The 14,573-nt window shown below is 37.0% G+C and overlaps 1 protein-coding gene across 5 annotated transcripts in view; it reads left to right on the plus strand.

The window, feature by feature from the left end:
* Positions 1-14,573, plus strand: part of DNM1 (dynamin 1) — a 70,827-nt gene that overhangs the window by 14,627 nt on the left and 41,627 nt on the right. For all 5 annotated transcript variants that reach the window (XM_051980087.1, XM_051980088.1, XM_051980091.1 and 2 more), the window contains exons 2-6: positions 2,202-2,275; positions 2,604-2,753; positions 3,017-3,220; positions 3,316-3,414; positions 3,494-3,654. In XM_051980087.1, the coding sequence (XP_051836047.1) occupies positions 2,202-2,275; positions 2,604-2,753; positions 3,017-3,220; positions 3,316-3,414; positions 3,494-3,654 (688 nt within the window). The remainder of the gene's footprint in view (positions 1-2,201; positions 2,276-2,603; positions 2,754-3,016; positions 3,221-3,315; positions 3,415-3,493; positions 3,655-14,573) is intronic.

Raw genomic sequence — 14,573 nt, forward strand, 5'->3', positions numbered from 1 at the left:
TGGTACCCACACTCTTATCAAGAAATTAAAACTCAGACCCCTAGGCAACAATCTCTTAAGACTAGAAATTACCTATACAATTAAAGATCTGGGCTAGTAAAGGAAGTTTCCTTACCTTAAAGAATGTAATCTTGGGTCCAGACTCATTCAGAAACAATATCTCAGAAAATATTATACTAGTGTCAGTGACTAGTCTAGAATCATAGCGGTAATATACATGGAAATTGAGAGCAAAAATCAATACTTTCCAACTCCAACTTCTCTTCCCACTATTTCATATTGGTGCCTTCCATTCCCTGCCCAAGGAAGGACAGTCCATTTTTGTGGTCCCTATCCCTCGTCTGATAAATTGGAGGAAGAAAGCCATCTGAGCCTGGGATGTTCCCAGCTCCTCCTGGCCCTCCTTGGGACACTTGGAAGTGGAACTTCACATGAAATTTGTCATTTTGTGACCTGACAATGGGTTTAGCTATCCTTACCACTTCCTACCCCATCTCCACATCCCTTATGCACAGCTGGTGTTGTGTACCAGCTGAGGAACTAAGGGTTCCACCCTCTCAACTTTGAATAGAGCAGCGCCTGCTTTTTAGGACACAGTTCCTGTCCATCAGCTTCCCCTGAGACAATTCTCCCTTCCAGCTCTTGTTGATTCATCTAGAGAAATCATAATGCCTTCCCTGCACAAGCTGGGGAGGGGGAGTGGAGGTGGAGAAGGGGCCACATTACTGAGGCAGACAAAAACAGGCCTGTGGCCTATACATTGTGCTCTATAGGAGAGAGTGAAGATACTTGTGAGGCCTGGATTCTATTCCCCCTCTGCCACTTATGTTTCTGTGACCCAGATTCTTTTCTTCACCTCCATCTTTTGTTCTATCTGTGACACATGGAGCTTAGAAATAGGTGATCTGTAAGGTCACATTTGGAGCTAAAATTCCGTGTTTCTGTCATGTTGTGGTTCTTTGTCTCATCAGCCTTGAGAGCTGCACTATTCCAACCCAAACTCAGCTGCACCGATGATGGGCCAGGCTTAAGGGCAAGAGGAAGGGAGGGCAGAAGGGAGGAAGCCCAAGTCAGAGGGGTGTGGTAAAGGATTGAAATTCAGCAGAAAAGACAGGGAATGATGAAGGATTGAAAGTCAGCAAAAAAGACAGGAAAGAGCAAAGGAAAATGCGAGAAAGAGGAAGTGGTATAAGTCTGAGGCACCTTTTTCTTGACCAGGGCTTCTGGATTGTGATGCTGGAGCTGCAGAAAATACAGCCATTCCTCATTCCCTACCATATCCAGGACTGAGACCTGACAGGGGAGGGAAAGTGAGAAGACCCTTTCCCTTTGCCCAGGATGGTTTGTGCTTGGTGGAGTTACAAACTGTGACTAATGGAAAGTAGACTGCTTCCTGTGTATGATCTGTGACTTAGTTTCCCCTCTTTTCATTTTTAGTAACATATTTTGTTGATATTTTCTATTTCTTCCATCACCATAATTATCCCATATATAAATTCCCCTTCTCCCTGAGAGCCATCTCAGACTCAGTTTCTTCTTATTGACTGGAAGAGGTCAGGGTTCAGGTCAGGATTCTGTGAGTCTTGTGAAAAGCAGCAGATGGACATAAGAGATGCCTGAAAAGCAATGTCAGTGACCATGACCCATATCTTTTTGAAAGAATCAATATCATTCAAAAATGTAAGCACCTACTATGTGGCAGGCACTATTCTAGACATTGGAGATATACAAAGACATGACATGAAATGTTTTCTGCTCTTATAGAGCATTCTTTCCATAGGATAAACAACATATATATATATAATATATATATATGTCAAAGAAATTAAAAGCATATGAGGAAAATTTAAAGTAATTTCAGCTGGGAAATGGGGAACAGTTTTTCTTCACTAGTGGCATTTGAGAAGATCCATGAAGGAAGCTAAGGATTCTAAGAAATGGAGATGAGGAAAAAGATGGGGGCAGCCTGTGTCAAGGGATGAAGACTAGAGATGGAATATTGGGTTTGGGGAGAAGCAAGCAAGCCTGTCTGGCTGAACCATTAAACTGTGAGAGAGATGTGTGTGAGAGGGATATGTGCCCATCTCTACTTTTTACATTTGGCACTTCCCCATTATTCCCTTTTTTCTTACTCCTGCTGCTGCTATATGCCTCACTCTATAATTATACTCTGCCTTCTCAGACGCTCTTTTCTGTTGTAGGGACTTTCTGCCCCGTGGATCTGGAATTGTGACCCGCCGGCCACTGGTCTTGCAGCTGGTGAATGCCACCACAGGTATAGGTTATAAGGGCTGCCCTTTTATAGACCAGTGCCCTAGCAATCTCCTAGTCCACATGCTGTAACAGCTCAGGCTGGGCTCCTCTTGAAACTCAAATGCCTGGATATTCCTTGAAAGATCTGAGGTGGAAATGGAAGAAAGCATACCATAGGATGAGATGCTGGGAAAATAGTGGGGCCCTTCTGAAGGAGGCTGAGGATGGCACTCCCCTGGGGAGAGGACAAAAATGCATGGTTTATTTTGGGGGGGGACTGAAGGTAGGAATGGAGGGGCAATTCTAGGAGCCAACTGTAAAATCCTTATCCACTCTGTGCCCTGGGACAGAATATGCTGAGTTTCTCCATTGCAAAGGAAAGAAGTTTACAGATTTTGAGGAGGTTCGGCTGGAGATTGAGGCAGAGACTGACCGTGTCACTGGCTCCAACAAGGGCATTTCAGCGGTGCCCATCAACTTGCGGGTCTATTCTCCACATGGTGAGAAAGGACTCCTTTGGGCCCTGCACCCACCCCCTTAGGAATCTTCCCCGGGCTCTGTCCATTTTCTGACTTCTATCTTTGGCCACCCTTGCTTCAGAATTTTCCATGAACTGTATATCTTTTCTCACTCTTCCCACGCTTGTTCAGTCTCCCTTTTGAACTCCTCCTGGGCTCTGCCTTTCTAATAATTCCTTCTTCCCTTAGCTATACCCTCTTTCCTCTTCCCCACTGATTCCTTACTCTTTCCTGCCCCTGTCCAGTGCTGAACCTGACCCTGGTAGACCTGCCAGGAATGACCAAGGTTCCAGTGGGAGACCAGCCTCCGGATATTGAGTTCCAGATCCGTGACATGCTAATGCAGTTCGTCACCAAGGAAAATTGTCTCATCCTGGCTGTATCCCCTGCCAACTCTGACCTTGCCAACTCTGATGCCCTCAAGATTGCCAAGGAGGTTGATCCTCAAGGTAAGACCTGGCCTAGAGAGGAAGGGGTACTTCCCATCCTGGTGGTACGAGAGTGGGAGCTGAGGAAAGTTATCCTTGTCTTCCTCTCTCCTTAGGACAACGTACTATAGGGGTCATCACTAAGTTAGATTTGATGGATGAAGGTACTGATGCTCGAGATGTTCTGGAGAACAAGCTGCTGCCCCTGCGGAGAGGTAGGGGAATTCCCTTTGTGCTCTGTGGAATAATTCCTAACTCAGAGGAAACCCCATGACCTCTAATCTGGTCCCACAGGCTACATTGGAGTGGTGAATCGGAGCCAGAAAGATATTGATGGCAAAAAAGATATCACAGCGGCCTTGGCGGCTGAACGAAAGTTTTTCCTATCCCATCCATCTTACCGCCACCTGGCTGAACGCATGGGCACACCATACCTGCAGAAAGTCCTGAACCAGGTATTTAGGCAGATTCCTAGGGGCACTGGGTGGGTGGGGTAGTCGGAGGAGTCTGGGAGAGTGACCCAGGGTGTTGCCAGGGCTCTAAGGGCAGCATGGTTTCTTTATGTGGAAAGATGGACTGTCTTTGAACAAGCTAGCTGAGTGATCTTCATTAATTAAGGTTCTCCCCTTCCTCTGAGGCCCCGCTTTCTTATCTATCAAATGAAGAACTGGCCTTTGGAAATCTCTTCCAGCACTAACATTCTGGGACTCTGGGACTCCTGTAGACACTGTAGCATTTCTCAAGTCACTTTTCTTCTTCTTTCTGCTACAAACTTTGGGGCTTGGCCCTCCTGTTTCCCTTCCCAGCTACCACCTGCCATTCTTCTATCCAAGGTTCTCCACTTTCTGTTCCAGTCACTCCAGAATAGTATGTAGACCTGTAAGCTTAGTGAGGTCTTAAAAATGTTTTGTTTTGCTTTGATTTTTACTATTAGTGACTATAGGAAAACAGAAAATAAACATCACAGGGAAAAAGATTCAGAGCAACTAGAAATTGGAAAATAATCTCTTGAAAATTCTACATTATTCTCACTGGAAAATCAAATACAACTAGGTCTTCTTTGATACAAACTTTCTTGAATCTTTTCTCTCTAACCTTCCCAGATTTTTTATTTTTTTCTCTTTTAAAGCAATTTATTTATTTTTATTTAAATGTATTTTTAAAAATTCTGAACCCAATACCAAAATCCCAGGAGCTTTTCATATACAAAGAACATAAAAATAGGAGTGTCTATGAAATCATGAATTTCTATCTCATTCAAGAAAATTTTTAAAGTTTGGAATAAATTAAACATTTTTTAAAGCTGTCCTGCTTATCATTTCTTTCTTCTGAACTTCTATTCTTACCTGTGTACTTTTAAGAAAATGTTTCCACTTGTCTATTTTTTTTTCTTTTTCTTCTTCATTTTGGTGTCACTACTTCTTTTCCCCTTAATTTCTCCTCAATTAAAAAAAGAAGAAGAAAAAGCAAATCTCCACTCTGGCCATGTCTAAAAATAAATGGCTCTTTTTTCACCTTGTGTTTATCACCTTTCTGTCAGGAGGTAGATAACATACTTCAATAAGAGATAGCTAGGTTGCTCAGTGGATAGAGTACTGGAAGTGAAGACTGCATTCAGGAAGATCTGAGTTCAGATCTAGCCCCAGAAACCCCCAGGCAAGTGATTTAACCTCAGTTTCCTCAACTATAAAATGGGGATAGTAAAAGCATCTACGTCCCAAAGTTGTGGGGATCAAATCAAATAAAATAATATGTCTAAAATACTTTGCATAGCACCTGCCACCTGAACAAATGCTTATTTCCTTCTTTCTTTGCTTCCATCAAACATCCTCTGGATGATCATTGTAGAGTTCTTAAGATTTTTATCATTTTTTTCCTTTACAAGGTGGTTACTATTTTAAAATTTTTTTCTGCTTCTGCTTACTTCACTCCACCTCACTTTATACAGTACACACACACACACACACACACACACACACACACACACACATCTATGCTTAAATGTGTGCATGTATATATATGTTTATGTTTGTTTTTGTGGATATATACATATATGGATCAATTTTCTGAAATCTCTGAAAACATCTTTCATTATTTCTTATGATGCAATAATATTCTTTTACATTCATATGTCAACTTGTTTGGCCATTCCCTTTTTGATGGTTATCTCTTTAGATTCCAGTTTTTTTCTTTTAACCCCTTCCTTCACAACTTTCTAAATTTGAAGTTTGTTTTGCTTTTGATTATTTTCTCCTCAATATTGTCAACTCTTCTGAACATCTCTCCAGTATTTTCTGCCTTTTTAATACTTTCTCCTTATTCTAACATAATTTTCTGTTGAATATGTTATATTTCTATATGTAACTTTGTGTGTGTGTATATGCGTGTGTGTGTATTCAATCTGATGCCTGCTTGCTCTCCCTGCCTCTTCATCCATATTTGTACATTCTTTTTATAAAATTAATTTGTAGTTTATGTTTTAGATTTATAGTCTTTTTTTCCTTTCCTTTTTTTGGTTATACTTTAAATTCCATATTAACTTTTTCTCTCCTTCCCCTCTCTGTGCTAAAGAAGGCCACCATTTGACACAGATTTATAAATAATATATATAAAACCATTCTATTCATACTTCTTTTTATCAGTTCTTTGTTGGATAGCATAGGTCCTATGTAGTTGATCTGAGTATTTATAGTACTCAGAATAATTTGGTTGTTCACAATTATTCTTTGAAAAATATTGCTACTATTATAAAAAGCATTCTCTTGGTTCTGCTTACTCACTTTTCATTAGTTCATGCAAGTCTTACCATGTTTTTCTAAAACCAACTGCTCATCATAGCTTACAGTACAGTAACATTTCATCATAGTCACATACCACAACTTTTTTTAGTCATTCCCCAGATGGGCATCCCCTTTTAACTTTCAGTTTTTTTCCATCAAAAGAGAGCTGCTATAAATATTTTAGAACATATAGATTCCTTTCCTTTCCCCCCAATAACCTTGGGAAATTGACATATTAGTGATATTGTTGGGTTTAAGGGTATTTATACAGTATTATAAATCTTTAGGTATAATTCCAGATTCTTTTCATAGCTGTATATTCTTTCCTTCCCATCTCCTTCTTTCTTCTCTGTTCCTACAAGAAAGCAGGAAAAACAAAAGCCATTATGAATATGTATAATTAAGCAGCTAAATAGCACTATGTTTATAGAGTATTGGACCTGAAGTCAAGAAGATTCATCTTCCTGAGTTCAAATTTGGCCTGAGACACTAGCTGTATAATCCCAGGTCAGTCACTTAACCCTTTTTGCCTCAGTTTCCTCATGTGTAAAATGAGCTGGAGAAAAAAGTAGCAAACCACTCCAGTATCTTTGCCAAGAAAATCCCAAATGGAGTCACTGAGAGTTGGACATGAGTCACACAACTGAACAGCTACAATAGTCAAGCAAGGCAAATTCTCATTATTAGCCATGTTCAAAAAAATTTATATCTCAGTCTGTGCTTTGAACCTATCACCTCTAGCTGGAGGTGGATAACCTGCTTCATTATGACTTCTCTGGAATTGTGATTGATCACTGCATTGATTAATATTCCCAAGTCCTTCAAAGTTGTTTATCTTTACAATCTTATTGTAGATACTGCTCTTATGTTTCTGTTCATTTCATTTTGCATCAGTTTTTGTGTCCTCTTCTAAAATCTCTCAATTATGATAAATAGTTAAGTTTTAGTTATGGCTTTCCTTTTCTAAAAATTAAAGCTTTTTAATTTCAAAACATATGCATGGATAATTTTTCAACACTGACCCTTGCAATACCCCTCCCCTAAATGACAAGTAATCCAATATATGTTAAACATGTTAAAAATATATTTTAAACATGTATTGCTCATCCTGCCATCTAGGGGAGGGGATGGGGGAAGAAGGGGAAAAATTGGAACAAAAAGTTTGGCAATTGTCATTGCTGTAAAATTACCCATGCATATAACTTGTAAATAAAAAGCTATTTGAAATTTTAAAAAATTAAAAATTAAATATATATATGTTAAATCCAATAAATGTATACATATTTACACAATTATCTTGCTGCACAAGAAAAATCAGATCAAAAAGGAAAAAATGAGAAAGAAAACAAAATGCAAGCAAACAACAAAGAAAAGAGTGAGAATACCATGTTGTGGTCCACATTCAATTCCCACAGTCTTCTCTCTGGGTGTAGATGGCTCTCTTCATCACAGGATCATTGGAACTGTATTATCTTTCCTCTTTCTATCCCAGTGTGTTCCTTTTACCTTTCTTTTTCTTTTTCTTTCTAAAACTATGAAAAGAGAGACAATAGACACCTAGGTCTTCTGTCTTATTTAACTTTCTTCATATTTATGAAAAAACATTTGTTTCTTCTCCTATTAAAATATTAGCTTCTCATCATCATAAAATGCCTTCCTGTTGCTTACATAAATTTATCTTTCTGGGGTTCTCTTGACTCTTGTGTTTGCATTTCAATATTTATATTTAGCTCTGATCTTTATTCTATTAACATTGATTTTCTATAGGATTATACTCTTTTTCTAAGTAAATTCGTTTTGGTTGTAAGTCTCTAGCTTTTGTTTTTTGAAATATTTTACTCAGAGATCTCTCAGTAAAAGTAGAAGCTAAGTCTTATGTGATTTTGACTGTGGTTCCTTGGAATTTGAATTCTTTGTTTCTAACTACTTGCAGTATTTTTTCTTTCATGTTGTGAACTTCGGATTTTAGTTATGACATTCCTGGCACTTTTCCTTTTAGGATTTTTTTTATAAGGTGATTGATACATTCTTTCTATTTTCATTTTACCTTCTGGTTCTAATAGATCTGGGCACATATGTATGGATATATAGGTGTGTTTGTGTATGTGTACATATATTTGTGTATATATATGATACAGCAGATATTTTACATTTTCTTATAATTTTTAATTTTTTGATTTTTTTCTATTATTTTTATGGTCTATAGAGACTTTAATTTATATTTGGACTATATCAGGGAGTCTCTCTTTTTTTTCCCTTTATTAAAACTTTTTATTTTTCAAAACATATGCATGGACAATTCTTCAACATTAGCCCTTGCTAAACCTTGTGTCCAATTCCCCGCCCCCCTTCCCTTACCCTCTCTCCTAGATGGCAAGTAGTCCCAATATATAATAAACATGGTAGAAATATATCTTAAATCCAATATATGTATACATATTTCTACAATTATCTTGCTGCACAAGAAAAATAAAATCAAACCAGAAAAAAATGAGAAGCAAAATAAAATGCAAGCAAACAACAACAGAGAGAGTGAGAATGCTATGTTGTGGTCTATACTCTGTTATCATGGTTTTCTCTCTGGGTGCACTTGGCTCTCTTCATCATTGAACAAGTGGAACTGGTTTGTTTCATCTCATTGTTGAAGAGGGTCACATCCATCAGAATTGATCCTCATCCAGTATCATTGTTGAAGTATATGATGATCTCCTGGTTTTGCTCCTTTTACTTAGCATCAGTTCATGTAATTCTCTCCAGGCCTTTCTGAAATCATCCTGCTGGTCATTTCTTACAGAACAATAATATTCCATAACATTCATATACCATAATTTATTCAGCCATTCTCTAACTGATGGACATCCACTCAGCTTCCGGTTTATTGCCATTACAAAAAGGGCTGCCACGAACATTTCTGCACATGTGGGTCTCAGGGAATCTCTTCCATAGGTAAAGCTTGCTACTTAGTTTTCTAAAATGTTTATTCTTCTTTCCACTTCTTCTAATAACTAAATTTCATTTTTTAAAAAGTCTTCCAGGACAGCTAGGTGGTACAGTAGATAGAGCACCAGCCTGGAAGTCAGGAGGATGTGAGTTCAAATCTGATCTCAGACACATAACACTTCCTAGCTATGTGACCCTGGGCAAGTCACTTAACCTCAATTGCCTCAAAAAAAAAATCTCTTCCTAAATTTCTTCTAGATATTTATGTAGTCATTGTAGAAAATCCTTTTTTTTCTCTTTTAAGTCTCTATTTCAGTTGTTATGAAGTTATTTTCTTCTAGTTTGGATCTTTAATTATCTCTAGCTCAATTATACTTATTTTTTCTGTTTTCTTCTTCTTTAGCTTACTTATCTCTCCTGATTTGGTTCCTGAAGTAGCTTTGTGTTAGCATCAGCCTCTGCTTTGTACTCTGCTTTTTGAGGGTGGGCTTCCCAAGGCAGTTGGGGTTAAGTGAGTTGCCCAGGATCACACAACTAGTAAGTATTAAGTGTCTGAGGCTGGTTTTGAGTTCAGGTCCTCTTGACTTCAGGGCTGTTGTTCTATTCACTGTACCACTACCCCTTCTGCTCGGTTTTTAGATGGGATAGTTGGCTCTGCGTCCTCTGGGTTCCTGTCCTGACTAATATATCACTTAGAGTATCTCTCAAGATGGGTTTTAGCTTTTTCTGTGTCTTTGAGGTTGAAAGCACTGGATCGCAGGACTGAGATTTTTAGTTTTTTTGCCTCACATCCTCCTTGGCAATGTAATGAAAATCTATGTGTGAATAATGGTCTTAACTCCATAAAATAAAATGCATAGAATTATAAAGCAAACTAATTACACCAGAATACATATGTCAAAATATTATTTTAAATCTACAGACCTCAAGTTAAGAATTCCTGCTGTATAGCATCTCAGGGCAGAACTCCTAGGCTTAGGTTTGAGCCCTGCTGCACTTGGGACTAGTTGATGCTACTTCCAATTATTTCCATGATTCACACTTTTTTTTTTGGATCACACTGAGGTTTTCTTGTAGGAGGCCTCTGGCTCTTACTGCATTGGTCACAGTGCCTTGCAGACTATCAGTATCTTTAGTTTAGCATTCTATTTGGTAAGGCTGGGCGGCTTCCACCTTTAAAGAAAGGAGACTTTTACCTATCTGTATTGACCTTGGTTTTGCTGCTAAGCCTGTATCCTATTGCCATTGAGCTTCTGGCTGACCTTTTGTGCAGTTCTTTAGAATTACATCTACATCCTAAATCTAGCAATTACATACTAAATATAATTTATTGGAGAATTTCTTGAACATTATTCAGCCTGATGCTGTTTTTATGTTTCTAGTGGATTGGGTGTGTGGGAGGCATTTTATCTAGATTTCTCGCCTTTTTCTTTGGAGTTAGTGCTTCTGATTCCCTATCACTCTCTTCTTTTTAATTATGAAGTTTCTCTGTTTCATTCCTCCTCCTACCTGCCTTTAATTCCACTGAGGAACATGAGACCAAGATGTATGCAAACCAAGGTGTATGCAAACACTAATGGATGGGTCCCTAGGTCTACAAAAGAAATAAGTAAGATTTATTATATCAAAGAAAACTATAAACAGTCTTGTCCATTTCAATATTTTTTCACATGAAAAATTATCATAGATTGTTCCCTGTCAAGTAATAAGAACAGGCACTGGAAGAGCATTATGGAGCCAAATTAAGAATACTGCCCTAAAGCCCATCTTCTGTCTTGAGTAGAGTTGGGATGATTTTGTAGCTGAGGATCTGACTTTCCAGGGTTTCCTAATTTCTTAAAACCAACAAAGGATTCCTTTTCTATAGATTTCATGGAGATAGTCTGCAACATAGTTATGTTGGGGATCCCTAAGAGCAAGGACCCTGGGAAAGATGCTATATAAATGTTAGCTCTTATTATTATCTGACATATATATATATATACACATATATAATCAAACAGAACAAGTTCCCATATTGGTTATATCCAAAAATGTTTCTATAAATATGTTTTATGAAGATATTAATTTCTATTTGGACTATATAAAATAGTCTTTTACTTAGATAAAGCTTACTTTGCAGGTTTAGTCTATCATTTTTCTGTCAGATAATAGCATTTTTTGTTATAAGTCCTTTGGATCAGGATGGATTATTATGTTGTTCAGACTTTTAAAGTCTTTTAAATTTCATTTTTATAATGTTGTAGTTATGTATAAATTAAATGTTCATTTCATTCTGCATCAATTTATACAAGTTTTTCCAGGTTTCTCTGAAATTGTCCCCTTAATTTTTTTCAGCACAACAGTATTTCATTGTAGATGCTATAATTTGCTTAGCCATTTCCAAATTGATGAGCACTCCCTTAGTTTCCAATTCTTTGCCACAACAACAACAAAAAAAAGAGTTATTATAAATACTTTTATACATATAGGTCTTTTTCTTCTTTTCTTGTTTTCTTTGGAATATAGGTCGAGTATTGCCAGGTCAAAAAATTATGCACAATTTAGTAACTTTTGAGGCATATGTCCAAATTGTTTTCCAGAAAGAGGGACCAATTCACAGGCACCTACTTACATGGACTTGTCTTTTGTCTTCTACATTTGTCATTTCCAGTTTTTCAACTTTCCTAATCTGATGAGTATGAGATAGAACCTCAATGTTGTTTTAATTAGCATTTCATTAATTATTAGCCATTTGGAGTGGTTTTTAAAATATGATTATAGATATCTTGGACATATTCCTTTGACAACTACCTGTCCATATACATTGACTATAAGTTGGGGAATAGCTCTTATTCATAGAAATTTGCTTCTTCTTCTTTTTTTTTATTTTGAGAGACAATTGGGGTTAAGTGACTTGTCCAGAATTATACAACTAGTAACTAGTTAAGTGACTGAAGTCAAATTTGAACTCTGGTCCTCCTGATTCTAGGGCTACTGCTCTATCTACTTCGCCATCTAGCTTTTCCTAATCATATAAATATATAAATTTGAATCAGTTCCTTATATATCTTAGAAAGAGACCTTTTATCAGAGAAACTCGATAGAGATTCCCCCCCTCCTGCTCCCAGTTAATTATTTTCCTTTGTAGCTTAGTAGCATCTGATTTTTTTGTGAACTTGTAAATTTTATATCATTAAAATTATCCATTTTAAAATTCTTTATCCCTTATTTGATTAGGAACACTTTTTCTATTCTGATCCAAAAAGAGTGTTGTTGTTTTTTTTTAATATCTAAGTCATATAGTCATATGTAGTTTATCGTGGTATGTGGTGTGAAGTATTAGTCTAAATTTAATTTTTGCCAAACAAATTTTTCCAAACTGTCCAGCTTTCTCCAGTTTTTTTATTTTATTAAATAGTAAGTTCTTACCTCTATCACTGGGGTCTCTAGGATTATCAAGCAGTTGGCCACTGAATTCTTTTGCTTCTGTATGTGGTGTATTTAATCTATTCCATTGAATGACTTCTCTATTTTTCAACCAGAACTAAATGATTTTAATGATCGCTACTTTGGCATATGATTTAAGATCTGATGCTGCTAGGCTTTCCCACCATTTCTCATTGTTTCTTTTGAGATTCTTGACCTTTTGTAACTCTAGATGAATTTTTTATTTTATTTTTATACAGTAATCCTTTGATTACTATAGTTTGATTAATATAGCACTGAATAAATGAATTGATTTGGGTCATGTTATCATTTTTCTTATGTTAGCTCAGTTTACCCATAAGCAATTAATATGTTTCTAGTTTAAGAAAAAATAATAACAAAATTCATTTGGGAGAACAAATGGTCAAGAATATTCAAGGGAATTAATGAAAAAATACAAAGGATGGGGACTTAGCAGTACTAAACCTAAAACTATATATAGCAGTCATCAAAACCATTTGGTACTGGCTAAGAAATTGAGTGATGGAATAGATTAGCTACATATGACCCAATAATCAAGATCTATAGTAATCTAGGTAAACCCCCAAACTCCAGCTTCTGGAATAAGAACTCACTATTTGACAAAAATTGCTGGGAAAACTGGAAAATGATATTCCAGAAAGTCGGCATAGACTTACATTTCACATCCCATATCAAAATAAGGTTAAAATGGGTACGCAATTTGGGCATAAAGGATGATACTATAAACAAATTAGGAGACCAAGGGATAATTTGTCTATCAGATCTTTGGAGAAGGACTAGAAAACATTATGAAAGGCAAAATGGATAACTGATTACATTAAATTAAAAAGGGTTTGCATCAATTTGGAACTATGCTCAAAAAGTTATCAAGCTGTGCATACCCTTTGATCCAGCAGTGTTTCTACTGGGCTTATACCCCAAAGAGATACTAAAGAAAGGAAAGAGACCTGTATGTGCCAAAATGTTTGTGGCAGCCCTGTTTGTAGTGGCCAGAAGCTGGAAAATGAAAGGATGTCCATCAATTGGAGAATGGTTGAGTAAATTGTGGTATATGAACGTTATGGAATATTATTGTTCTGTAAGGAACGACCAGCAGGATGAATACAGAGAGGACTGGCGAGACTTACATGAACTGATGCTGAGTGAAATGAGCAGAACCAGGAGATCATTATATACCTCAACAAAGATACTGTTTGAGGATGTATTCTGATGGAAGTGGACCTCTTTGATAAAGAGAGCCTTAATTGATCAAAGGTGGACAGAAGCAGCTACACCCAGAGAAAGAACATTGGAAATGAATATAAACTGCTTGCATTTTTGTTTTTCTTCCCGGGTTATTTATACCTTCTGAATCCAATTCTCCCTGTGCAACAAGAAAACTGTTTGGTTCTGCACACATATATTGTATCTAGGATATACTGCAACCCATTCAACATGTAAAGGACTCTTGCCATCTCGGGGAAGGGGTGGAGGGAGGGAGGAGAAAAATCAGAACAGAAATGAATGCAAGGGATAATGCTGTAAAAATTACCCTGGCATGTGTTCTATCAATAAAAATTATTTTAAAAAAAGGGGGGTTTGCATCAACAAAACCAACAGAAACAAGGTTAAAAGGGAAGTACAAAGCAGGGAAAAAATCTTTACAACTAGTGTTTCTGATAAAGGTCTCATTTCTAAAATATTTAAACAACTATGTCAAATTAATAAGAATACAAGTCATTTCCCAGTTGGTCAGTGGTCAAATGATATGAACAGACAACTTTCAGATGATGAAATTAAAGCCATTTATAGTTATATGAAAAAGTGTTCTAAATCACTCTTGATTAGAGAAATGCAAATTAAAACAACTCTGAGGTACTACCTCACACCTCTTAGATTAGCTAAAATAACAAGAAAAGATAATGACGAATGTTGGAGGGAATGTGGGAAAACTGGGACACTAATACATTGTTGGTGGAACTGTGAAATGATACAACCATTCTGGAGGGCAATCTGGAACCATACCCAAAGGGCTATAGAACTGTGCATACCCTTTGTCCCAGCAGTGCCATTACTGAGTCTGTATCCGAAGGAAATCTTAAAGAAGGGGAAAGGACTCACATGTGCAAAAATGTCTGTAGCAGCCCTTTTTGTGGTAGCAAAGAATTGGAAAATGAGTAGATGCTCATCAAGTGGGGAATGGCTGAACAAGTTTGATTGTTAAG

Source organism: Antechinus flavipes, chromosome 2 (assembly GCF_016432865.1).
Source record: "Antechinus flavipes isolate AdamAnt ecotype Samford, QLD, Australia chromosome 2, AdamAnt_v2, whole genome shotgun sequence".
Taxonomy (NCBI): domain Eukaryota; kingdom Metazoa; phylum Chordata; class Mammalia; order Dasyuromorphia; family Dasyuridae; genus Antechinus; species Antechinus flavipes.